Source organism: Brassica napus, chromosome A7 (assembly GCF_020379485.1).
Source record: "Brassica napus cultivar Da-Ae chromosome A7, Da-Ae, whole genome shotgun sequence".
Classification (NCBI taxonomy): Eukaryota; Viridiplantae; Streptophyta; class Magnoliopsida; order Brassicales; family Brassicaceae; genus Brassica; species Brassica napus.
Genome location: NC_063440.1, coordinates 19267340 through 19295155, shown reverse-complemented (window position 1 = coordinate 19295155; position 27816 = coordinate 19267340). Strand labels below are relative to the sequence as shown.

General features: G+C 34.0%; 5 protein-coding genes across 6 annotated transcripts; 3 read left to right on the top strand and 2 right to left on the bottom strand.

The window, feature by feature from the left end:
- Positions 1–90: 90 nt before the first annotated feature.
- On the bottom strand, positions 91–6217 carry LOC106355671 (myb family transcription factor APL-like). Of its 2 annotated transcripts, XM_048735727.1 has the most exons (10): positions 6069–6217; positions 5748–5928; positions 5377–5454; positions 5034–5285; positions 1690–4331; positions 1519–1595; positions 1315–1381; positions 1116–1182; positions 991–1033; positions 91–897 (listed from the first exon to the last, which is right to left on the bottom strand). In XM_048735727.1, exons 5-10 carry the CDS (start codon positions 1862–1864, stop codon positions 295–297), a joined length of 1032 nt encoding a protein of 343 aa, XP_048591684.1. In that variant the 5' UTR covers positions 1865–4331; positions 5034–5285; positions 5377–5454; positions 5748–5928; positions 6069–6217; the 3' UTR covers positions 91–294. The 2 variants fall into 2 exon arrangements, with proteins under 2 accessions (XP_048591684.1, XP_048591683.1); XM_048735726.1 differs by having other exon boundaries at positions 5377–5928.
- A 5053-nt stretch (positions 6218–11270) lies between these two features.
- LOC106353406 (ALA-interacting subunit 5) lies at positions 11271–13983 on the top strand. Its single transcript, XM_013793161.3, has 8 exons — positions 11271–11693; positions 12167–12225; positions 12302–12376; positions 12470–12583; positions 12671–12741; positions 12820–13117; positions 13321–13610; positions 13694–13983. Exons 1-8 carry the CDS (start codon positions 11624–11626, stop codon positions 13743–13745), a joined length of 1029 nt encoding a protein of 342 aa, XP_013648615.2. The 5' UTR covers positions 11271–11623; the 3' UTR covers positions 13746–13983.
- A 5670-nt stretch (positions 13984–19653) lies between these two features.
- Positions 19654–22442, top strand: LOC106406741 (pentatricopeptide repeat-containing protein At1g79490, mitochondrial). Its single transcript, XM_013847463.3, has one exon. It carries the CDS (start codon positions 19805–19807, stop codon positions 22280–22282), a length of 2478 nt encoding a protein of 825 aa, XP_013702917.2. The 5' UTR covers positions 19654–19804; the 3' UTR covers positions 22283–22442.
- A 532-nt stretch (positions 22443–22974) lies between these two features.
- On the top strand, positions 22975–26165 carry LOC106353402 (2-dehydro-3-deoxyphosphooctonate aldolase 1). Its single transcript, XM_048735725.1, has 15 exons — positions 22975–23102; positions 23194–23260; positions 23346–23443; positions 23624–23720; positions 24049–24114; positions 24198–24257; positions 24376–24450; positions 24545–24629; positions 24840–24898; positions 25010–25054; positions 25144–25242; positions 25353–25400; positions 25519–25566; positions 25686–25750; positions 25958–26165. The coding sequence occupies exons 2-14, from the start codon at positions 23225–23227 to the stop codon at positions 25740–25742; spliced, it is 873 nt and encodes a 290-aa protein (XP_048591682.1). The 5' UTR covers positions 22975–23102; positions 23194–23224; the 3' UTR covers positions 25743–25750; positions 25958–26165.
- Positions 26122–27390, bottom strand: LOC106353403. The gene is made up of 2 exons (XM_013793159.3): positions 26930–27390; positions 26122–26797 (listed from the first exon to the last, which is right to left on the bottom strand). The coding sequence occupies exons 1-2, from the start codon at positions 27265–27267 to the stop codon at positions 26314–26316; spliced, it is 822 nt and encodes a 273-aa protein (XP_013648613.2). The 5' UTR covers positions 27268–27390; the 3' UTR covers positions 26122–26313.
- Between the last annotated feature and the right edge of the window lie 426 nt (positions 27391–27816).

Below are 27816 nucleotides of genomic sequence, written 5' to 3'. Positions count from 1 at the left end.
GTCAATTGAAAAAAAAAAAAATCCGCGCTTTGAAAGCGCGGGTCAAAATCTAATAAAAGATTAAATTTTAAACATTTCGCTGGAAGAAAATTATTACAGAATAAAATCTAAATATTATAGCAACAAAATATATTGTTTCAGTACAATTAAATACGAGCAAAACTAACCCGACACATAACAAACTTTGTCTTTTTTTGTTGGCCTCTTCTCTAAATCCTAAGTCAAGCTCATAATATTTAACAAAATATATATCTCGTTTTTACGTTCTCATGCATCACATAAAAGAAATCTGTATCACCCAAATGGTGAGTTCATTCCTTGTATTAACCCACCATTAGGGTTCATCATAGGAGCCAATGGTGATCTTCGAGGCGATAGCCTTTCCAGTAACTTCCCACGGTTATTTTCAGATAGAGAATCCAAATCCGTGGAGATATGTGTAGCCATTTGTATCTGAATTCGATGCTCATCATCGAACGGTTGGTTTACGGAAAGATCTTGATCTTGATCAGACCACATTAAAAGTTCTTTCCTTACATCGTTACCAAAACTAGGGCTTGGTCGCCTCTTTCCCAAGTAAATATTTGTGGCTGCAGCATTGTTGCCCGTGTAATGGTTCTCAATATTCTGGTGATGGAAGTTATGATGGTCGAGGACTTGTTCGGTTGTGTTTCCATAGATGTTTAGGTCCTGAAACAGCGGGAAACTAAGAGGATGAGGAGATGAACCCACAGCAGCGGAAAGACTCGAACTTTCCAAATTGCCCTTATACCCTCCTCCCGCAACGGCGGCGGCGGCTGCCATGTTCTCACCGGTTAAGGTTTGGCAAGCTCTCTCCAATATAGATTGCATGTACTTTCCTTGTGCTTCAATCCTCAGCTGCAAATGTCTCTGCACCTAAAAACATTTAAATGCATGTAATATGTATTATGGATCAGAATTAAATTTGTAAGAGTTGAATGTCATAAAATATAAGTAAAATTTAATTACCTCTAGCTGTTCGTGCAACCTTCTCTGCACTTCAATTTGCATCCTGATCAAATAAATCAAGTGTAAGTAGCTGCTAGTATAAAAATAAAGTATATAAAACTAACGAGGAGAGAGGATATATATACTCATTCATGTTGCGACTTATCATGCCAGAAGAAGAAGCTACGTTGCGCTGAATATCCATGACAGAAGCTACACGGTAAAATATTTTTTGAGAAATTGATGGATTAAAAATATACATACACAGGTATATAAAATATATATACACAAAATTATGTTTAACTTCTAGAACCCTAATATGATAGAGAAAGCAAGCGTGGTCACCTCTTGAACCTTCCTTTGTTGAGTGATCTCCATACTCCTTGTGCGGCTGCTTTCCAAGCCTGAATTTCTGTACACATAGATCCAGATAATTCTTTTTAATAATATAGTAATTATATTATTAAGTGAAAAAACAAAAAGATAAAGAGAAGTAGAAATTAAAAGCGAGGAATAAATGAAAACCCTAATTTATGTTTGTGTACATACCTGAAGATGACTCTTTAGGTGGTAAAGAGTGAGACCCTTCACACCCATAACTCTCATGATCGTCTTTGGAGTGGCTTCTGTAAATTAAAAACGATATAAACAGTTAGTTGTTGTTATATCTTTTTGTTAAATTGATGAAGATAATATATATGCGTTTGGTGGTGTGCATACTGTCAGGGCCGCCAAGTTGAGCGACGGCGTCCACGAAACGATCGTGAAGTTCGACGGTCCAACGCAAACGCGGTTTAGGATCGGTGGTGAGGACGAGGCCTGAATCGCCTTGAACGCACATAGCTCTGTTCTCATATGAACCATTCATACTTGAAGGTTTCTTAGCATGGAACATTCTCTCTCTCTAGTACTCTCTTTCTCTCTCTTGCAGAGAGATTCAAAGAAACGAATGTGATGCAAAAATGTAAGAGAGAATACGATGCGTTTTTGAAGAGATCAGCTGACGGCTTTATTGCTCTCTCTCGCTCTTGTCTTTTTGAAATTTTCTTTTGTTTGTGACTAAAATAAAATTAATATTTGGTTATAAATATGTTATTAATATTGTTTTATAGACGCACCTTTGTGAAAAGACACTGTCGCTATCTTTTCAATTGTTTTTATTACTCTCAGCTTGATACCTTTGAATTACTTACAATAAAATGTCTGTAAGGACATTTATCCATATACATGAAGTAATTATGTTTCAAATTACTTTAAATATTGTGAAAGTTTTAATTATAAAATTAATTCTACAGTAGAAAAAGCTTTACACCCATTTCATATATATATATTTTAAAAGGTAAGTTTAAACATCGGGCATCCTATACGAATTAACTAAATATAGTAAAAAACTATAAATTAATAATATTGGGATCATGATAATTTATTAGTTTATAAAGTTATTAGTTTAATAAATATTTCCTTTTTAGATTTATATTTATATATTATTTTTAAAATTAGAAAATAAATTTTGATTTCGCGATATAATACACTAATTAAATTTTATAAATTTGATTTTTTTTCTATTTCTATTAGATTATTTGATAAATTTGAAGTATTGAAATTATATGTCCTAAAATTTAAATGCGTTTTATATGTAATTCTATGAAATAACATCAAAATATTAAATTATAAGGAAAAACTATAAATGAATTTTATTTTAAAATAAAAAACAGACAATATAGTATTTTGTTTGTTTATATAAATTTATATATATAATAGTTATTAATTTATGATTTTAATGTGATCATATATTTACATAAGAGTTTTCAAAAATATATTATCTTATTATTTTATCGAATTATCATATTTATACTGGTTCTAGATTGAAATCGGTGAAATTTATTAATTTATCGTATTATTAATTTACTGAATATTAAATTATAGAGTTCTTACTGTATACATATAAAATAGGTTATGTATTATGGAAGGTGCATGTAATACATTAAAATGTTTTGAAATATCTCAAAATTACATTGAATCTAAAGTATTTAATATCTATTATTAAATATATATTATTTTAATATATATATCGATTTATGTATAATGGTCAACCTAATATATATATGAGTGGGAGCTCCCATGGCATATTACATAGAACAAGAATAAATCAATGAATATAGCTGAGAATGATATGCACACACAAAATAGAGCATATGATCTAGAACTATAGAATTTGCATCAAATCAGAAAATTTAAATATATTATAGTTTTGTATTAAGTATGAAGGGAAAACAGGAAAACGTTCAGTGTAGCCCAATATGCATTTAGTGAATGAATATGGAATTAAAGCGTGAAAATAACATAAGAATATGGAACCAAAACATTAAAGTTATGCATATACATGGTTTAGTGATATGTGGAGAATTTGTATCAATGTTTTAAAGATAGTGTTACTGTTGGGGACCTCTTCTTCTACTTATTAAAGCTCTTTTATTCTTCATTTTATTTTTACCATATGTTTTCTTCTTTTCTCCATTTTTTTTTTTGCTAAAGCTTGCTGGGGCTAAAACTCTTTTTGGCTTTTGTAGGACTGAAGATTGTGCAGCTAGCTATACATGGTAATGCATTTTCCAGACATTAAGGAGTTGGATTTAATCAGGAACAAAAAATTTGGGGTCAAAGAAACAATGTTTTTCTTGCCAATAATATTGAATTGGGGATTAATCAAATTATTTGTACAATCAATTATTCCTATAGTATCTGGCTAAATAAAATGTGAAAATGGTGTTAACTTTTACATTAATAAATATTTTTTTGTAAGCAAATCAAAGAAAAGAAAAATCAAAGTTCAAAGTTCAAATTGAATGAGAATTGGAATCAATTCCTCTCCTCTTTGGTGAATAAAGATAGATTCTTATTGCGCCAACACTATTAAAACAAAAATGAAAGTAGAACTCCGCGAGAGATGCCAACCGTATAAACTTGGCCACCCGCATTTAAATGCAATACTAATTAGAATTTTCTGAACCTTTAAAATTTTTAGATACGCAGACATTCTTCATAGTTAATTCCTTAAAGATCATTTAAGTTCTCATTTTTCTTGATTAATGTTCTTAATAATGATTTCAAGCTAACTTTTACTTGTAAGCTAACTTTTTTTTTTTTGCATATATTATAACCAGGTAAAGTTAATGTTCCACTATTAGCTAATTGTTGTTGAAGCAAACTAAGAACTTAAAAACAAAAATAATTAATCACAAATTTACAATGAAGTCGGTTAAAAAAAAAAAGATGCCATGGTTGCTTGAACTTCAAGCATCTTTTTAAGGTGCTTTCGAATTTTGTCTTCGAAATGAATATATTCCTTCCGCCCTTCTTATCTTTTCCACAATAAAAAAACGATAAAAGAAAAAAAATCATAAGTTTGGCCCAGAACCATGTATTCTAACTCTATTTTGAAACATAATTCAACTTTTTTTGAATAGCTAAGAAGTTTTGAATCATATGACCGTAAATATTTTAAAAGGCTAAGACTATGTATTTAGTTATTCTTTGCAAAATAGATTTCGATCCCAATAAAAATTGAACATATTATATGCAAAATATCTACTAGATAATAAAAGTTTTAGCAGTTAGACCATTTTTTAGTATTTTTAGAATCAATCTCTCAACTTTGATTAACTGTTAAAATGTTTTTTTGAACAAACTATAGAATACCTTTTAAACAGAAATGAAACTATGTGGCACACGAGAAGTATTTTATATAATAAGATACTAATGAAAAATTGTTTTGTAGGAATTTCTAATAATTGTTATCAAAGAACAAGACCCACTCTCTTTTTAGTATATACAAAGCAAAACTGCCGAATACTACACAAAAATTCACCTTAAACAAGTTGAAAGCAAATGAACATTACGAGCCAAATATAAAGAACACTTTGTAACTATCTATAAACTTGCACACTTTTTTACATCTTCATGTGAGATTTCTAATATCATAATCAATTCAATCTCTCTAAAACAAGTTGATTCGATAAGATGAAGCATATGTTGTTATGAGAGAAACAAGGGTTCTGAGTTACCTAGCTAGAGGTATTCGTCCATACCATACTTGGATCCTTCCCTTCCAAGATCAGTCTGCTTCACTCCCTGGGATTAAAAGATGTAAGAAATTAAATGTATGGCTATAATTTGGAAGATGTGCTTCTTCTATTTCTAGTCTTGCCTCTTTTGATTTGAGTCTTTTGTTCACTCTTACAAGTACGTATTCAAGTACTTCAGAGAAATACCACGATCGTTGGACACTACTTTTGTGAATATACAAGCAGCAAGTCCTGCACACACACATTTCATCAGTTACTTTACTTTTTTATCCCGAGAATTCAACATATAGAAAAAGGTTACTAAGAATACATGAGGACATACCTGCAATAGTGATTCTGACAGCGTCCTACTTGGTTTTTGACCTGAATAAGGAGAGCTACGGGTTTGAAAATCTCCTTCCTGAGAGAAGATAATTAGTTCTGATAAAATAAATGCAAGGAACATTAATTAAATGTTTCTAATGTCATCCCTAGACTGTGCCTTTTACCGCCGAGAAAGATTTTTGCTCCCTTTAAGAAGACAACAACAAATACATAAACTTATACCGCTGTTAGTATATCTGAATTGGGTAAATACAAGAATTGTTTATTGCTGAGTTGCATACAAATATAAAAATATGAACGGCCTTGCTTAACAAGGATGCTAAGGGAAAAATAAACCTTGAAAACAGCATCTTGTACTAATGACTCTACCTGAACAAGACCATCAATTTTTTTCCAAGTTCTGTGTTGATCCTGTGAAGAACATGATTTCCCTCACCTAAGTAGCACAAGAAACAAAGATGATTGGAGAAACCTGTGGACTCGTAAGCAAGGAACGAATCCCCATACTCAAGAGCATTTCCGATGACCACATTGGCACGTTAAGTGCACCCTGTTGAAAATAAACATGCAAATGAATCATACAAAAGAAAAACTCCCAAAAACAGCTGAGAAGAAAATGTTCGGCTCAGAAGTTCAAGATCACATCAGAAACATTGTTAAAAACTAGCATTCCAGCCACAATAGTCATACATCATATTAGTGGCCACATTGACGACAATATAAGCACGTAGGAGATGGGTTGATAAAACCAGATCACATGTTATAACGGAAAGAGTACTGTATGTGTTTGTGTTAAAAACAAGTACTCAATGTTTAGAGAAGACTTTCTTATTGATAATTAACGTGCCTTACAATGTATTTATACAAACTTGATGAGAAGGAATAATGGAAATATACTAAACCGACTTCGAATATATCCTAAAGAGATATGTTAATATCGTATATTCCCATATATTTGTATCCTTCCTAATACTCCCCCTCAAGTTGGAGTGTGGAGTTTCTTCATGCCCAACTTGGACAATAACACTTCAAACTGTGGTTTCCCAAGTGCCTTCGTCAAGATATCAGCGAGCTGATCCTTAGTACGTACGTGTTTAGTGGCGATCAAACCAGCCAGAACCGCATCGCGAATGCTATGACAATCTCGTTCGATATGTTTTGTTCTTTCATGGAACACCGGGTTAGCTGCAATATATATAGCTGCTTGACTATCACAGAAGAAAGAAACTGGTGTAGAGACAGGAATACCAAGATCCTTAACCAAAGGAACAATCCACTTCATCTCTCGAGTAGCCTTCGCCATTGCCCTGTATTCTGCTTCAGCCGAAGAATGAGCAACTGTATCTTGTTTCTTGGTCTTCCATGTGACAGGTGAATCACCAAGCAGAACGACAAACGAACTTAAGGACCGACGACTAACAGGACAAGAACTCCAATCAGCGTCACAGTAAACAGAAAGAGCAAGATCTTCATCAGAGCTCATGAGTATTCCTTGGCTGGAAGAACCTTTAAGATAGCGAACCACTCGCAATGCTGCATCCAAGTGACCTTCACGAGGCGACTTCATAAATTGAGATAGCAGGTGAATAGAATAACATAAATCAGGGCGAGTCATAGACAGATAGACTAGTCGACCAACAAGTCTACGGTAAAACTTTGGATCAGGGAGTAGAGGCGTCTGATCGGAAGCAATCTTGTGGTTTTGTTCAACCGGTGTGCACGCTGGACGAGCTTCAAGAAGACCTGCATCAGCGACAATGTCCATGATGTATTTACGCTGTGACAAGAACATACCTTCTTCAGACCGAGATACTTCTATGCCAAGAAAATATTTCAACTTCCCTAGATCTTTCATGCGAAACTGCTGTCCCAAATATTCCTTAAACTTGGTGAGTTTGGCAAGACTGTTACTAGCGATGACTAAATCATCTACATAGACCAACACTCGTACCTCAACAGTGCCTTTAGAGTAGATAAACAACGAATAGTCGGAGTAGGATTGAATAAAACCGAACTGAATGAGGGCCTTAGACAGCTTGGAGAACCAACACCGGGGAGCTTGCCGAAGACCATAAATAGACTTTCGGAGACGACAAACTTTTGTTGGATCAGAATGAGTAAAGCCTGGAGGTAACCGCATATAAACTTCTTCCTCAAGATCACCATGAAGAAAAGCGTTATGAACATCCATTTGGTGAACTTCCCACTTCTTAGCTGCGGCAATGCGAAGAAGCATACGTACAGTGCCCATTTTGACGACTGGGGCAAAGGTCTCATCAAAGTCTTCACCCTGAACTTGTTTGTTGCCATTGGCCACTAGACGAGACTTGTGTCGCCTAATAGTTCCATCCGTGTTGTACTTGATCTTATAAACCCATTGAGAACCTACAGCAGTCTTGCCTGGCGGAAGCGAAGTAATGTCCCATGTACCTTGCTCCTCATGAGCAGTAACTTCTTCTTTCATTGAGTCACGCCAAACCTTCTCTTTAATAGCTTGATGATAACGTTTAGGTTCAACTCCTGAAGTAACAGCTGCTAAGAAAGCTTGATGCACAGGTGAAAAGGCAGCATCAGAGATATATGTAGCGAAAGGACATATTGTCATACCTGGATCGTTCGCTGAGGACGAAGACAAAGCACAGTGTGAAACGAGATGGGTGTCTTGGATACATGAAGCATTGTAGTTAACATAGTCCTTCAGTTTTACAGAAGGAAGTCGAACTCGTTGTCCTCTGCCTAGCACAACTGGATCAGTACTTAAGGCGTCTTGTTCTGGCGCAGATTCTTGAACAGGGCCGGTGTCGACATCTGCAGTTACTTGAATCTGCTCAGTAGAAACCATAGATGGTGCAGGCAAAGGTTGTACTACCTCAGCTGTGGTAGTATCAGTTACTGTATTACTCCCCCTGTCGAGTGAGGTAGGAACAGACTCGAACAGCCAGTCGGTGTCAGACTGTTCAATGGCAGTGTTCGGAGATACTATAGGAACAGATAAAGATGGTGACGAGTCTCTGGAAGCGGAAGCCATAGGGAAAACGTCCTCATAGAATACAACATCTCGAGAAATAAAGAATTCTTCCTTCTCAAGATCGAAAACTTTCCAACCCTTTTGAGCGAAAGGGTAACCGACGAAAATACATTTACGACTTCGGGGACCAAATTTGTCTTTGTTGCGAGCTCTTAAGTGTGTGTAACAAAGACTACCAAATACTCTGAGATGGTCATAACTCGGCTTTTCACCATGTAGAACCTCGTATGGCGAGGCATTGCGCAGAATCGGCGTAGGAGTTCGATTGATAAGGTGGGTTGCTGTCATGATAGCTTCACCCCAAAACCTCACTGGCAGACTTCCTTGAAATAATATAGCACGAGCTACATTAAGAATATGACGATGTTTTCTTTCGACACGTCCATTTTGTTGAGGCGTGTCTACACAAGACGTTTGATGAATGATTCCATTCTCTCGAAAGAATCTTGCCAAGCACATGAACTCTGTTCCATTATCGGACCGTACGGTCTTAACCGTTTTACCGAACTGATTTGAAGTCATGCGACAAAAATTAGTCAAGATCGCACGAACTTCAGACTTCTCAAGCATGAGATATGTCCATACGGCTCGCGAATGATCATCAACCACTGTTAAAAAAGTACACTGCACCAGAAGTAGCACGAGTTCTGTATGGACCCCAAACATCGCAGTGAATCAAAGCAAAACACTCATTTGATTTATTAATACTATCAAAAAACACTTCTCTTGTCTGCTTAGCCCTAAAACACGTGTCACAAGGACTTAGGGTAGCTAGTTTATTAGACGAAAACATAGGTAAACTTGATAAAACAGAAGAAGAGGGGTGTCCCAGCCTCTGGTGCCAACGAAGATGATCAGCGGATTTAGCAACAGGAGCAGAAACACGATGAACCCTAGCAGCCATGACATCCGTGAAGTAGTACACCCCATCTCGTTCCTTACCGGCTCCAATCAAGGTCCTCGTGAAACGATCCTGTAATAGACAAATTGTATCAGTCAGTAACGCAAAGCAATTCGTCTGTTTTAACAGCTTCGAAACTGATATCAATGAGCAGTTTAAATTTGGCACAAATAAGACATGATCTAAAGTGATCCGATCAGTCAAGGGAAACATTCCCGTGTGCGTTGCATATGCCTTATTGCCATCTGCAAACCCGACAGGGCATGAAGCAATACTCTTTGTGTTTATAAGAAACGACATATCCCCTGTCATATGGTGAGAGGCTCCGGTGTCGAGTATCAAATCTCCAAGTTTACTCTTACCGGATAGCTTATCAGAGGACGCGGAGGACTTTTCATTGATCATCTGAGTCAACGTTCTCCATTGTTCCTGTGTTAGCTCAGGAAAGTTAGACGAGTTGGATGTGGTAGCATGGGCTCTTGCTCCACTGTTTCTGGTACGATCAGAGCCACCTCGACCACGACCACCTCTGGAAGCTCCTCTGTTACCTCCTCCGCCTCTGTTTGTTGTGCGTTCTTCCCACCAGTCGGGAAAGCCAACCAATTGCCAACAGTTCGCCTTTTCGTGACCACTACGACCGCAGTGTGAACACTGAGCCACGCGATTGCGTGAACTTTGCTGATCAGAATTTGTCGAACCTTCTTCTTTCTTTACTGCAAACCCGACAGCATTCTGTTGCACTTCTCTTTCTTTGACTGAGTTTAGACGTTGTTCTTCTCTTATCAACTTGGCATAAATCTCGCCAATGTCTAGTGCAGAATCAGACAAGATTATTCCCTGACACATACTTCCAAAACGCGCTTGATCCAATCCCATAACAAATTGGTGGACCTTTTCTTCTTCTCTATCTCTTTCGAACTCTGCAACTGCAGAACATGAACACGAGGGGAGGGGCTTGTACATATCCAGCTCTTCCCAAATCTTGGACAAACGACCATAGTAATCGATTACAGACGCACCCTCTTGTCGGCAAACTGCAAGTTGCTCTTTCAAGTGATGCACACGAACTTTATTGCCAACCGAGAATCGTTTTCTTAAATTCTCCCATAGCTTGTGCGAGTCCTGAACAAAGGTGACAGTCGAGCGGACGCGTGGTTCGATAGACGTCCGAATCCACCCTACTATCATAGAGTTAACGGAGAGCCAGAGTTCCAGATTTGAATCAGTTGCCAACGGCTTCGGTATGGTACCCTCGATGAACCCAAGCTTCCGTTTTGCTCGCAGTGCATTGGTCATCTCACTAGACCACTCATTATAATTCTCTCCTGTCAACGTCACTGACGTGATCATAGCTCCCGGATTGTCGGATGCAAAGAGAGAGTAAGGCGTGACCACCTTGTTTCCAACGTCACCGACATTGTCCGACGTTCCACTCTTGATAGCGGACGATTCATCCCCATCAACCATACTTACTGAATCTCACAGAGAACCAGCAACACAACTTAGGCCTTCGAACTTTGAAGATCTTAACAGAGCTAAAAAAAAAAAAAAAAAAAAAATCTAGGTCTCAGAGATTTTCTGCTCTGATACCATGTTAAAAACAAGTACTCAATGTTTAGAGAAGACTTTCTTATTGATAATTAACGTGCCTTACAATGTATTTATACAAACTTGATGAGAAGGAATAATGGAAATATACTAAACCGACTTCGAATATATCCTAAAGAGATATGTTAATATCGTATATTCCCATATATTTGTATCCTTCCTAATAGTTTGAAATTTACAAACTCTCATATATATCTTCGGGACATGAGGGTATCAAACTTTGATAGGCCAAAGATGATAGTGGGAAACGTCATACGTACATAGTTTAACGTCATATGTACATAGTTTATGCCTCGGGAACACCGTAACTGGAAAGCAAAAACATCGAACACTCTCATCTTCTCAACTAACTTTAAACCTTCTGAAATAATTTTTTTTTTTTTATAAGAAAGTTAAAGGTTTCGAGAGAAAAGTTATCTCGCTAAGAGAGGTTCTTGTTGTATACACTACTAGTATAGTATACTAGACATACTGTTTACAGAAAAGGAAAAACTCGATAACAAGAATACGGTTTATAAATATAGTACACGTTTTGGCTCCTCCGCATAGTACTCACAAAAGTTTCCAATTCTTTACCAAAAATGATTTCTCTCTTTAATTATCATCTCGTACCTAACATTCTTTGCCACCATTAGAGTTGGATCTGTTTCTCCATCATTTATTCTATTCAGAATTGCCAAGAAAAATATCCTTTGATTTGGTTCGACAATGAGTTCTGGTGGAGGCGGAGGACCGTCTGAGCCTTCCGGTGTAAAGAAAACATCGAAGCGACCAAAATGTGATCTATCTATCTATCTATTTATCACCCTTAACTTTTCACAATTTTTCATGCCTTACATACATTGATGCATTTCTTGTTTTTTCTCCCACAGAAAGTCAGAAACTTTATTCTTTGTTTATGATGTTTATTTATATGCCTTTTGATCACCATGTTTCGTATCATGGCAAAATCTATCTTTACATGTGTATACACAAGGCATTCTTGTATATTCTATGTTTGGTCTTGATTCTTGGATGTATACGACTAGATACTGTTCATCAGCTTTGTGTCTTAAGTTATCCTCGTCCTGGACGAAAAATTCATTTTATATTGAATTATTGTATAAACTTACGTTTGGTTGTTGGATTACTATAGCTTTTTTGTTTGTAACGTTTACCATCTTTCTCCCATTAAACCAAATCGTGGAGTTTGATTTGGGTTCTCTCTGTTCTTAACAAGTGTTGTGTTATCCTCAAAATATTCCTTACCAGATTCAAGATTTACTCAGCAGGAGCTTCCAGCTTGCAAGCCAATTCTTACTCCAAGCTGGGTGAGTTCCTTCTCTATTATGTCACATCGAATGTTACTTCCTTTTCTATTTTCTAACTGCTAGTTTCTATTTGCAGGTGATCTTGACATTTCTTGTTGCTGGGGTGGTCTTCATTCCCCTCGGAGTGATCTGCCTATTTGCTTCTCAGGGAGTATGTCTTCATTAGGCTAACGTTTTCTGTCTTTTTCTCATGTTTGTTTCCTAGCTTATTGAGGATTTGTTTCATTATCATACATGCATGAAGGTGATCGAGATTGTTGATCGATATGACACAGACTGTGTTCCAGAATCATCTAGGGCCAACAAGGTCGGTTACATACAGGGTGAAGGAGATAAAATGTGTAACAGAACAATAACGGTAGACATCTTCTTCTGTGTGGTGTATAAATATGTTAGCTGTTCTCTTATTTATGGCTCCTTCACAAACTTTTCTCTGTTTCTGCAGGTCACAAAAACTATGAAACATCCTGTCTATGTGTATTACCAACTTGAGAATTACTACCAAAACCATAGACGGTACTGTCATGAGGGCTTCACGTCATGAATATGTGTCTTGGTGGTATCAGTTACAACGCTGGTTGATTCTATGTGTAGGTATGTGAAAAGCCGAAACGATGCACAGCTAAGAAGTCCAAAAGAAGAGAATGATGTGCAGACTTGTGCACCTGAGGATAATGTCGCTGGACACCCAATTGTTCCATGTGGTCTTGTTGCTTGGAGTTTGTTCAATGATACTTATAAATTTTCAAGAAATAGCCAAGAGCTTCTTGTGAATAAGAAAGACATCTCCTGGAAGAGTGACAGAGACAGCAAGTTTGGGAAAACTGTCTACCCTAAAAACTTTCAGACAGGAGCACCTATAGGCGGTGGAACTCTTGATCCCAAAAAACCGGTAATAAAAAAAACGTTCTGTATCACTTTTCATGGCCGGATCTGAGATTTAGAAATCATAAACATTTTCATATTAATCTTAATAAAGAAGTTCAACAATTTAGAGATCAAAACGAATGTTTCATCTGATTGTGTCCAGAGGTCACTTTAGATTCTTTTTGAATGGGATGTTAACAATTGTAAGAATGTTCTTTGTTTGTACAGTTGAGTGAGCAAGAAGACCTGATAGTGTGGATGCGAACCGCGGCATTGCCAATATTTAGGAAGCTGTATGGGAAGATTGAAACGGACCTGAACGCTGGGGACACCATAATGGTCTTGTTGGAGAACAACTACAACACTTACAGCTTCAATGGTGAGAAGAAGCTCGTGCTATCAACAACTAGCTGGCTAGGTGGAAGGAACGACTTCCTAGGAGTTGCTTACCTGACTGTGGGAAGCATCTGCTTGTTCCTGGCCGTTACATTCTCTGTATTGTATCTAGTTAAGCCAAGGTACCTTCTTCATCTTCATTTTGTTAATATTTTCTCAATGATTGTGTACAGTGAAATGATATTTGTTGTCTTATGAGTTTCAGGCAACTCGGAGATCCATCGTACCTTTCGTGGAACAGAAGTCCTGGTGGTTGACAGATAATAGAGTTGGTCAAGGGTTTTCAGTCTTGTTCCCTTCATCGCCAAGCTGAGATAACAAAATAAATGAAAATAGGAAAATAAAAAGTATATAATAAGTCCTTTATATGATTCAGTTTTGTTGCCAACAACGTTTAATTTATTGTTTTTTTCTATATAATGTTGGTAAGACTATTAGTAATGGTGCTTGAAAATTATGTGAATCACTTAGTTAAAAATTACACACTATTTCTTTTTTGATTGTAGGATTTGTGAAATCTATGCCTCATGGATTAATAGTAACACAGTTGCATAAGAAACATCTCGAGATAGAATGATTGCTCTAGGCAATACGACATTCATTTTCAGAGAAGTGTTTCGCTGTTTGCAAAAATAATTTGAAAAATGTGAACTTGATCTATATTTCCAAAATCAGAAATGTCTGTGCAAATTCATAAGCAAATACAGTAAAATTAGGATGAAAATAATATTTTTCTATGTAAATCAAATATGATCGAATAGAGTTACTTTTCAGAACCACATTTCTACTAAAATTTGGTTTAAACTTAAGAAAGTTTTTTTACTTGGTGCAGCTCTTTGGACTGTAATGTAAATATGCTAATCTCTACTAATAAAAGGGAGCTTTTGAGGCTCCATAGGGCGTCCACATCAGCGGAAAAAAATTTTCTCCAAAGATGACACGTGGCATAAAATATAGTTTTACATTTTAATATTAATTATTTTCGTAATAAAAGGGAGCTTTTGAGGCTCCATAGGGCGTCCACATCAGCGGAAAAAAATTTTCTCGAAAGATGACACGTGGCATAAAATATAGTTTTACATTTTAATATTAATTATTTTCGAAAATTGTAAAAAATATGTAAACATACAGCATTAAAAAATGGAAAAACTACATTAAACATATGTAAGATTACTATTTTTCACTTAAAAAAAAGACGGTTTATCTCCATAATGTAACATTACCGTTTTAAAAAAAAAAACAAAAAACATTATATATAATTTCGAAAATAATAAATATATGTAAAACATACAACATAAAAATGGAAATACTACATTAAACATAAATATGTTTGACCATTTGTCCAAGTTCTTCTATTAAACATTGCCGTTTTACATTAAAAATAGAAAAATACGTAAAGATTTAAACATCTATCTTAAAATATAAAATATAGACATTAACTAAATATAAAGTATAAAAAAGAGAAATACTCAATATATAAAAAAATAATAATAAGTAAATATTATAAATATATAAATATACGAATTATATATACAATAATAAGTAAATGCACAATTTTTTTAAAATGGAAAGAGTATATTAAATATTAAACATCCATCTTAAAATGTAAAATATAGATATTAAGTAAATAGAAAATATAAGAAAAAGAAATACACAACTTAAAAACAATGGAAAAAGTATATTAAGATTTAAACATCTATCTTAAAATGTAAAATATAGATATTACGCAAATAGAAAGTATAAGAAAAGGAAATACACAATTTAAAAAAATGGAAAATGTACATTAGTATTTAAACATCTATCTTAAAATGTAAATCAAACTTAAAATATAAAATTATTAGTAAATAGAAAGTATAAGAAATAAAATACACAATATAAAGAAAAATAAACTCTACTAATAAAAGGGAGCTTTTGAGGCTCCATAGGGCGTCCACATCAGCGGAAAACATTTCTTCCGAAAGATGACATGTGGCATAAAATATAGTTTTACATTTTAATATTAATTATTTTCGAAAATTGTAAAAAATATGTAAACATACAGCATTAAAAAATGGAAAAACTACATTAAACATATGTAAGATTACTATTTTTCACTTAAAAAAAAGACGGCTTATCTCCATAATGTAACATTACCGTTTTATAAAAAAAAAACAAAAAACATTATATATAATTTCGAAAATAATAAATATCTGTAAAACATACAACATAAAAATGGAAATACTACATTAAACATAAATATGTTTGACTATTTGTCCAAGTTCTTCTATTAAACATTGCCGTTTTACATTAAAAATAGAAAAATACGTAAAGATTTAAACATCTATTTTAAAATATAAAATATAGACATTAACTAAATATAAAGTATAAAAGAGAGAAATACTCAATATATAAAAACATAAATAATAAGTAAATATTATAAATATATAAATATACGAATTATATATACAATAATAAGTAAATGCACAATTTTTTAAAAATGGAAATAATATATTAAATATTAAACATCTATCTTAAAATGTAAAATATAGATATTAAGTAAATAGAAAATATAAGAAAAAGAAATACACAACTTAAAAACAATGGAAAAGGTATATTAAGATTTAAACATCTATCTTAAAATGTAAAATATAGATATTACGCAAATAGAAAGTATAAGAAAAGGAAATACACAATTTAAAAAAATGGAAAAAGTACATTAGTATTTAAACATCTATCTTAAAATGTAAATCAATCTTAAAATATAAAATTATTAGTAAATAGAAAGTATAAGAAATAAAAATACACAATATAAAGAAAAATAAATAATAAGTAAATATAAAATATAATCTCGAAAGATGACACATGGCATTAAAATATAGTTTTACATTTTAATATTACTTATTTTCGAAAATTATAAAAAATATGTAAACATACAGCATAAAAAAATGTAAAAACTACATTAAACATATGTAAGATTACTATTTTTCACTTAAAAAAAAGACGGTTTATCTCCATAATGTAACATTACCGTTTTATAAAAAAAACAAAAAACATTATATATAATTTTGAAAATAATAAATATATGTAAAACATACAACATAAAAATGGAAATACTACATTAAACATATGTAAGATTACCATTTTACATTTTTATTTTAAGAAAATAATATGTAAACATACAACATAAAAAATGAAAAAACTACATTAAACATATGTAAGATTACCATTTTTCACTAAAAAAAAACGGCTTATCTCCATAATGTAACATTACTATTTTGTAAAAAAAAAATTATATATAATTTCGAAAATAATAAATAATATGTAAACATACAACATAAAAAATGGAAATACTGCATTAAACATATGTAAAATTACCATTTTACATATGTAAAATTACCATTTTACATTTAAAAATAACAATAATATGTAAACATACAACATAAAAAAATGGAAAAACTACATTAAACATATGTAAGATTACCATTGTTCACTAAAAAAACGGGTTATCTTCATAATGTAACATTACCTTTTTATTAAAAAAAGAAAAAAAAACATAAATATAACTATTTGACTATTTGTCCAAGTTCTTCTATTAAACATTGCCGTTTTACATTAAAAATGGAAAAATACGTAAAGATTTAAACATCTATCTTAAAATATAAAATATAGACATTAACTAAATATAAAGTATAAGAAAGAGAAATACTCAATATATAGAAAAATAAATAATAAGTAAATATTATAAATATATAAATATACGAATTATATATACAATAATAAGTAAATGCACAATTTTAAAAAATGGAAAGAATACATTAAATATTAAACATCTATCTTAAAATGTAAAATATAAATATTAAGTAAATAGAAAGTATAAGAAAAGGAAATACACAATTTAAAAAAATGGAAAAAATACATTAGTATTTAAACATCTATCTTAAAATGTAAATCAATCTTGAAATATAAAATTATTAGTAAATAGAAAGTATAAGAAATAGAAATACACAATATAAAGAAAAATAAATAATAAGTAAATATATAATATAAGTGAATACCAAATTTTAAAAAATGGGAAATTACATTAAGAGTTAAAAATATATATTAAAATTTAAAATATAGATATTACGTAAATAGAAAGTATAACAAATGGAAATATACAATTTAAAAAAATGGAAAACATACATAAGATTTAAACATCTATCTTAAAATGTAAAATAGAGATATTAAGTAAATTAAAAGTACAAGAAATGGAAATACATATACATGAAAATAAATAATAAGTAAATAATGTAAATATATAATATATGAATTATATATGTAATAATAAGTAAATACACAATTTTTTAAAAAGTGGAAAAAGTTCATCAAGCATTAAACATCTATCTTAAAATGTAAAATATATAATATAAGTAAATACACAATTTAAAAAATGGAAAAAGTACATTAATATTTAAATATCTATTTAAAAATATAAAATATTGATATTACGTAAATAAAAATATAAGAAATGGAAATAAACATTTTAAAAAATGGAAAAAGTACATTAAGATTTAAGCATCTATCTTAAAATGTACTTCTATCTTAAAATGGTAGTAAATTATATAAAAATGGAAATACCACATTAAACAAAAATTTTTTTATAGTTTTACATCAAGAAAGTCCCTATAAAACTCATTATTCCATCCACATCAACCTCACACTATTAAGGAAAATTTCAAAGCATTCGAGCAAAAAAAAGGTTTCACTATCAACTATTGCCGTCCCAGAAACCTTTAATGACCTTGAATGAGATTTTTTTATAACAACAAACTTTTTGTTAGGTGGATTCATTGTTGGGAAACCCGCAACTTCCAAAACCAAACTTATTCATGGGAATTGAATTGCTTTTCATAGACTCAAAGGTATTCTTACAAATTTAAATTAATCTAATGTATAATTTTATTGTTAATATTCATACTAACTCTTTCATGATCAAACCATTTCAGTTAATAACCATTCAAGCGTTTATCCCGAAACACTTCCTTCCTCGCCGAATCAGGTATTGGTTCATGTTGGTTTAGTATTGTTTTTGGTTTACTAACCGGTTTAGGATGGTCCTATTGTAAATATAATTTAAGTTGGTTTAGCATATATTATGTTTAAAATAACTTAAATTAAATAATAATAATATTATGCTTAAAATATAATTTTAGAGAGTTTTCAAATATAGTTTACAGAACATTATAGGTGATGAATTTAATTTATTAAATTCGTTTATTACTTAAAACTAAGTTTTTTAAAAAACATACTGAGTTATAAATATCAATGATGGATTGGTGAGTATAACATGAAGATAAAAATATAAATATCTGATTTTCAAGGTAAGAAATTCAGCTTTTATTCATATACTCAATATATAATATCTTAAATTATGTTTTAAAAAATACACATAATTTATATATATATATTAATCTTCCAAACTTAAACTATTATATTATATATGAATAATGTTTTTAAATAAAAATAATTTCTGATTTAAAATAAAAATAAAAACAACAAATGTTTATTTTCAAATAATGGATGTAATTTACATTATACTATCATTTAACAAGTATTAGATACGTTTTGATATATCATTATTTTCTATTTCCAGAAAACAATAAATTGTTAAACATCAATATCATCTAGGTTAAGTATACGAACAACAAAAATTCAAACATCACAAAAAATATTTACATAACCATTATAATACAATAATTTAATCAAAAATACAATTAAAAAAATATTAAAAAGAATAGTTATATACTTAATATTTGAAAATAAAATATATTTTTGCTAAAATTGTACTTACCTCGCCAAGGAGATCGACCATCTTTTTACGGATCGATCGAATGTTAAGCATGTGGTCGATCCAAAAATACTCTGCAGTTTAATAAAATCTCTAAAACATTTATTCCAACACTCAAAAGATAGTTTTGCTAAATATGATAACTAGATAGCCAATAAAATTACAAAAAAATATTTAAATAGTAAAAAATATGTTAATTTAACGTGTTAAAATTTAAAAATAAATTTTAATTATGACATGCATTTTAACATTTATATAAATATAAATCATAGCCTAAATATAAATAATTTAACAACTTAAATTAGAAAAAAATAAAAATCCCGGGCGTAGCCCGGGTTAATCCCTAGTAATAATAATATAATCCATTTTGAGCAAACCCCCTCTGCTTCTAAAGTCTCAGGCTTTCTAGGGTTTTAGCCTAACGAGTGAGGAAGGAGACGAAGAATCGATTCTCTCAATCTTCAATTCGCATCACATGACCCAATAGTCTCCATCTCTACATCTTCTCCGATGCTCCGTCTAAGAACCGCGAAATCAATCCCCAGAAATGTCATCTCCACGCTTAATCGAAGCACCACCATCTCCGCCGAGACTCCATTGCTTTCTCCATCTCCACTAAACCCTAGCTTAGCCGCCAATCTTCACTCCCCCAGCATCAGATTACTTCGTAGCTTCACGGTTTGTTCCGTATCTAGAAACACTGTAACTAATCAAAGTCCGAGTCTTTATAGGAGTCTCTGTAGCAGTGAGTCTAGTGGCTGGACCGCGGAGGTAGAGTATTTAGACGAGTCCGGTAGCGTGATACACAGTGGTAAAGGGATAAGATCCGTTGAGCCAGGGGTTGACGATCATGTGATGGTCGGTGGGTTGAAGAAGCCTCTGATGAACGCTTCCGCTGTTGCCAAGATCGTTGAGGTTGTGCAGAGGTGGAAATGGGGGCCTGAGCTTGAGACCCATTTAGACAAGCTCCAGTTTTTACCTAGCATGGTTCATGTTAAGCAGTCGTTGAAGATCGTTGAGGATGTTGACGCGGGGTTGAGTTTGTTCAGGTGGGTTAAGAAGCAGCCTTGGTATGTTCCTTGTGATGAGTGTTACGTGGTTTTGTTTGATGGGTTGAACAAGGGGAAGGATTTCGAAGGGATTCAGAAGCTCTTTGAGGAGATGGTTCAAGACTCCGGGAGGAGGAGTGATCATCATCACTCGCTTGGTGCTTATAACCAGGTGATTCAGTATTTGGCTAAAGCTGAGAAGCTGGAGGTTGCTTTCTGTTGTTTCAAGAAGGCTCAGGATTGTGGGTGCAAGATTGATACGCAGACGTATAATAATCTGATGATGTTGTTTCTGAACAAGGGCTTGCCGTATAAGGCGTTTGAGATTTATGAGAGTATGGAGAAGACTGATTCTTTGTTGGATGGGTCGACTTATGAGCTGATTATTCCAAGCTTGGCCAAATCGGGGCGTCTTGATGCAGCTTTCAAGCTGTTTCAGCAGATGAAGGAGAGGAAACTCCGGCCAAGCTTTGGTGTGTTTGCTTCGCTTGTTGATTCAATGGGGAAAGCTGGTAGGTTGGATACGTCGATGAAGGTTTACATGGAGATGCAGGGCTTTGGTCATAGGCCATCAGCAACTATGTTCGTTTCCTTGATTGATTCATATGCTAAAGCCGGGAAGCTGGATACTGCTCTTAGACTTTGGGATGAGATGAAGAGTTCAGGTTTCAGACCAAACTTTGGATTGTACACCATGATCATTGAGTCTCATGCAAAATCAGGAAAGCTTGAAGTAGCAATGTCGGTGTTCAAAGACATGGAGAAAGCTGGTTTTTTACCGACACCGTCTACATACTCGTGTCTGTTAGAGATGCACGCTGGCTCTGGGCAAGTAGACTCTGCAATGAAGATCTATAACTCAATGACTAACGCTGGGTTAAGGCCTGGACTGAGCAGTTACATCTCTCTCCTTACACTTCTCGCCAACAAAAGACTTGTTGATGTTGCAGGGAAGATACTACTCGAGATGAAAGCAATGGGGTATTCTGTAGACGTCTGCGCTAGCGATGTTCTGATGATATACATCAAAGATGCTTCTGTTGATCTCGCTTTGAAGTGGCTGAGGTTCATGGGCTCTTCAGGGATCAAAACAAACAATTTCATCATCAGGCAGTTGTTCGAATCATGCATGAAGAATGGCTTATACGATTCAGCAAGGCCTTTGTTGGAGACGCTAGTGCATTCTTCTGGAAAAGTTGACTTGGTGCTTTACACTTCGATTCTCGCTCATCTCGTCCGTTGCCAAGACGAAGATAAAGAGAGACAGTTAATGTCGATCCTCAGCACTACTAAACACAAAGCTCACGCCTTTATGTGCGGTCTCTTCACAGGTCCAGAACAGAGGAAACAACCGGTTCTAACGTTTGTGAGAGAGTTTTACCAAGGGATTGATTACGAGCTCGAAGAAGGAGCTGCTAGGTACTTTGTCAACGTCCTTCTCAACTACCTTGTCCTAATGGGTCAGATAAACCGAGCTAGATGTGTCTGGAAAGTAGCTTACGAGAACAAACTCTTCCCAAAAGCCATCGTCTTTGACCAACACATCGCTTGGTCTCTCGACGTGAGAAACTTGTCCGTTGGAGCAGCGCTCATAGCCGTGGTTCACACTCTCCACAGGTTCAGAAAACGAATGCTTTACTACGGTGTGGTCCCGAGGCGTATTAAGCTAGTCACAGGACCGACGTTGAAGATTGTAATTGCTCAGATGCTGAGCTCGGTTGAGTCGCCTTTTGAAGTCAGCAAAGTGGTGTTGAGGGCACCAGGAGATTCGGTGATGGAATGGTTCAAGAAACCGATCGTGCAACAGTTTCTTCTGAACGAGATACCGTCACGGGCTGATATATTGATGCATAAGCTGAATGTGATGTTCCCAAGCTCTGCTCCTGAGCTTAGATCTATGTTTCCTCCCAAACCAATCATGTCTTCAAAGTCATTTTAAAAACAACAAAAGTCATGAGTTTGTTAATGTCGCTCGTTTTCTAGCTGTGCCTGCCCATGCTTCGTACCTGTCATAGTTAATACTTGTCTGAAAATGTAATGGAAATTATATTTTACGCCTTAAAATTATATTTAATCAGTGCAATTTATTTTAATTCAAATATATTGTTCTATTGCCAATTTTAAGAAATGTTACACATGGATTCGACAAACTGATAATTTTGCAAGGTTTCATTATGCATGTAAATGGTAACTATGTAATAAAATTAGTGGAATTAAAATAGATCGAATAAGATGAATAGATTTAGTTTAAAAATGAAATACTTTTATTTTATTCATTCATAATCAAAATTGTAGAGAATTTTTATTTGTATATTTTTGAGAATGTGAGTATTCTATTTCATTTACATCAAATGGTAGAAAAATTATAGAATTAACAAAATAAATTATTCAACATCATTCTAATCTAAAAATCAAGAATCGAGTTGCAGCATGTCTAATAGTTTATTTACAAAAAGATTTCAATTTTAGAAGAACCTATTTATAAATTATACTATAGACTTATGAAGAAAATATTTAAAAACGAGTTCAATGGTGAAAGCAGATCTATTGAATCTATTTAATTATATAGCCTTAAATTGTGATATTTTTCTGTAATTTATAATAATAAAATAAATCAGTTTACAATTGGTAAGTTCTTATCTTGGATAGGAGGAATTAATCTGTCAGCGTATCCAAACATTTTTCACGCGTTAAAAGGCAAGAAGAGATCTCACTTCCCTTCACACTCTCACTCTGCAACTTCGCGATCAAGTTAATAGGTCAGATTCCTTAACCTTCCCTTCTCTCGTTGCGTGATCGAATTAGAGCTCTCAGATTTCTGAAAATTTGATTCTGATTTGTCTCGAACAGTTAGTTACAGCTTTTCAGCTTTCCGAAAAGAATGGCGGCAACATCACCACTCTACAATCAGCTTAAGGTTTTGTGAATCTCTCGCCCCTTTTTTCGCTTATCAGAATTTCGAATGTGAGATTGAGTTTGATTTTTGAGTGTGTATTAATTAGGATGCTGAACCATTCTTCTTGTTGGCTGGTCCTAATGTGATCGAATCCGAGGACCATATCCTTCGAATGGCGAAGCACATCAAACACATTGCCACAAAGTATGATTCTTTCTACTTTTGCATTACCTTCGTGTTTTGTCTGAGAGAGAGAGAGATCTTTTGTATTAATAGATCTCACATATAATATTAGCTTATTTTTACATCTTGAACATTGTGGTTGGTTTCCTTTCTAAAGTTACTTACCTTTCTTTTATGTCTGTGTTTGTGTGAATGGTGTAGAGTTGGGTTGCCACTGGTTTTCAAGTCAAGTTTTGATAAGGCTAACCGAACTTCTTCTAAGTCCTTTCGAGGTCCTGGCATGGCTGAGGGTCTCAAGGTTTATTCTTTACTTCTTGGACCTATATATCGAATTGTTGCCAGAAGCTGCATTACTTTTCACTTATGATGCATTGCTACCATTTAGCTGTAACAATAAGTATAAATGATTAGAATATTAGGATTTTTCATTTGAAAAACCTTCACTAAGTTTCGAAATTGCTTGCAGTAATCTTAGTTTAAGTTCTTCTTTGACTTTTGGATCAAATTGTTGCAAGTAGCTCTGTTTCTCTTATGATGCTACCATTTACTAGAACAATAAGTTGCGTTATTATTTATTTATTTTTTGTTAAGACACTGATGGTCACATTTATGATTCTCCAATGCAGATTCTTGAGAAGGTGAAGGTAGCATATGACTTACCAATTGTAACTGATGTTCATGAGGCGTATCAGGTATATAACTGAACGTTTTCACCATAGAGAATTTAGTTTCCGCAAGTCTTTGTTACCTTCTGATGCTTTGTTTATTTATTTAGTGTGAAGAAGTTGGCAAGGTTGCTGATATAATTCAGATACCTGCATTCTTATGTCGCCAGGCAAGACTCTAAACTGTTTATTCTTCAAGTCTCCTGTTTTGTAGCTTTCGAACTTCCAATCTTGGATATATTTCTATCATCTGGTTTATCATTTAAGCTGTTAAATATAATTCCACAGACAGATCTTCTGGTTGCGGCAGCTCAAACCGGAAAAATTATCAATATTAAGAAAGGGCAGTTCTGTGCTCCTTCTGTGAGTTGTTTCTTCTTTACGCTTTTCGAGCTGCTAATAAACTTTTCTAGGAATGTTTTGATGAATGTATTTTCTCTATATAATGAACTCTAAGGTCATGGAAAATTCGGCTGAGAAGATCAGGCTGGCTGGGAATCCGAATGTCATGGTTTGTGAAAGAGGAACCATGTTTGGATACAGTAAGTTTTCATCTCCTGTACAGATATTGAATGTAGGTAGCAGGCTTTAGGATGTTCTTTGTGTCCATGGAATTTAGCAGTGTAAATAAACTAGAGATTCTCAAAATCTCATGGCAGTAATTTGAGACTTATAAAATGGTGCTGAAACTATTTTTTGGTCAGTCTTTCCAATTGTCCGATTGACTCTGCTTGTTTTTTTTTTTTTATCAGATGATTTGATAGTAGATCCACGAAACTTTGAATGGATGAGGGAAGCTAATTGTCCTGTTGTATGTAAACCTTGCTTCATCTTTTTTTTTTTTTCACGTCGTGTATTCTGCTTAATATTGCACATTATTCAATATATAATTTAACCTACTCGTTTTAATTACTGGTGTCAGATTGCTGATATAACACATGCACTACAACAACCTGCTGGCAAAAAGGTATGGTCCTTTGTGAAAACAGCTATTTTCATTTTTAAGCCAATGATATCCAAATACTTCGAACGGAAAAACATTGCATTCTCTTGCAGTTGGAAGGTGGTGGCGTTGCTAGTGGAGGCCTTCGGGAGTTAATACCCTGCATTGCCAGAACAGCTGTAGCAGTTGGCGTCGATGGAATTTTCATGGAGGTATGCTAACTTTTTTGATACCATCTAGAACACCACATCCTTTTTGACATTTTATCAATGTTTTGGTCATATAATCCTGGTTTCTTTGTTTGCATTTGATTATTGATCAGGTTCATGATGATCCTCTAAGTGCTCCAGTTGATGGTCCAACTCAATGGGTGAGTTTTGTGTCCTTACTAATACCATGAATTTATCCTCACTTCAACAGCACAAGTATCCCTCTCGTTTTTGGAAATGATATGAATATTCTTGTGTTTTTTTTGTTGTTGTTCAAAGCCTTTGCGTCATTTAGAAGAACTCCTAGAGGAGCTCATCGCGATTGCTGTAAGCCCTTTTAATCCATTGATCATTGCTTTATCATTCCATTTCTTGTTTTAAAAAATTGTCTTCCTATACAACACCATCAGCGATTGCAAAATCTTGATTCTTAAATTTCTTGGCAGAGGGTCACAAAAGGAAAGCAGCGGTTCCAAATCGATCTCACACCTTACCGCGACTAGGATCGAAGGTGAGTGTCCCAAATGGGCATATATTATATGACTCTTCTCATAGCCACACGAAACTGTTATGAATCTTGGAGACTAGTTGACCAAAGAATGTGAACTTTGACAACGCAAGCATATGATAATGCATCATCTATCATCACCGTTGTAACATAGATGGCTTCTGATTTGTATTTTTGTTTTTGTTATGTTTTTATGTCTGAAACTTTTAGGTCTCATATGGGTCCACGGCAAATCCTGGAGACCTCATTGCGGTTGCAACCTCTCCGTAAAGGATATCTGTCATCTACTTGAGCAAAGAGTGTTTATTTGTTTTTGATTGCTCCAAACTTTGAACATATAATATGTTTTCATTCAAAATTTGCTCAATTTAGAGTGTGATAACATACAATAACTATAATGAATTCTGTTTACATTCGATAGGCAAAGTTGTACAAGCTCATGGGTTACACAGGTTTGCTTCCCTAAGTCAACCACATCTACATATGCCTGCACATTGTATGTATATTATCATTAATGCAAGAGTGTATATATACATATACATCTGAGTGTGATCACATCAACGGCTCTATAAACATATAACAAAACGGTCTTGCATAACGATTTGGTCTTGTTGCTTGTCTAGTGTCCTTTGCACAGCTTGATAGAACTCAATCCAAGAAGACGAGTACGAAGAGCCAAACATGAATGTTGGATTGGGACTGGCAGGGCAAGCAGTGACCAAATCCAAAACAGAAGTGGCAGGCTTGAGCTGGTGAGGGAAGTTGAAAGCCAAGTTATCAACTTTATGCTCATAGATTTTGCCATTACGGTCCAGTTTATAGCGAGAAGTTCCCTGAAACTCTCCTTTGGCCTCCCATGGAACTCTAGGCACACCTTTGAGATTCCACCTTATGAGGATCATGTTCTCTGATGGTTGCCAAACCCTGTAGATCTCAAGAGAGATATCTCTGAAGAGAATCTTGCCATGAAACCTGAGTGCCCAGAAGATCAGTTTGTAGTTCTCAATCCCAGAGAAAGTGTTCGCTGGATCCACCAGTGTTATATCATCCCTGAGACACAACATCAAATAAGAATCTGAAATATTATAATTCTAGATTTTTCATCGAAAGGTTTCTTCTCCTTTACTCATTTAGGGAATGAAGGAAGGATTGATTGAATGATTAGTAAGATGAGAAAGAGACCTGTAAATGTCGTAATTGAGATCTTTGGAGAAGAGCAAAGGCAAATCTTCACGAAGGGTGCGTATAGCTAAACCGAGATTGATGTAGAACTCATCTTTGCCATGCTGCTGGTGCTTATCTTGCTCACTCGGCATGGTCTTGACCTGCGCGCCTGGAGCAGGAGGAGCCTGGACAGGAAGAGATAGAAGAGAGAGACTACCTTCTTCGAACTCGTAGCTATTGGAAGAAGAAGAAGATGATGATATGGATAGAGAATGGGTTGAAATGGGTTTCTCTTTGAGGGATTTTCCAGTTTGAAGAAGGAATGAAGGAGAGAGATTCGGGAGAAGAAACGCCATAACTAGCTGAGCTGAGCCTTCTATTGTCTTTACTTTTTTCACGGCGAAGAATCAGACAGACAGGGGGAAGAGGATGATGCACGAAGTGCTTTGGTGGAAGATAAACAGCTGTTCGTATTTTGAGTGGTAACCAAACCTTAGCCCTGTTTTGTCTTTTTCTTTCTTCTGACTTCTTAATTATCTATTTATTTATTTAATTTCTTTTTTGTTTTCCAATTAAGAATAATGAAGTTCTGATACGAACAATTTAAAAAAAAAACAGTAGAATTATATAAAGTAATTTAGATATTGTAACCCCAATTGATGTATTCTCTTCATATACGTAGGCTAACAATATCTTTAGTGTATATACAAAAACATTCGATATTTTGCAATTTTAATAACAAAAACTATTTTAAATTAAAATGTGATTACAGTACCAGTCAAACATGATAAGGCTTGGAATAATTTTTTCAATGTGACGGAGTCCGTAAAGAAAATTGAGTAACCAAAAAGAAGCCCAGAGAGCATACACTACTATTCAATTTAGTAGAATCTATACTATTAAAA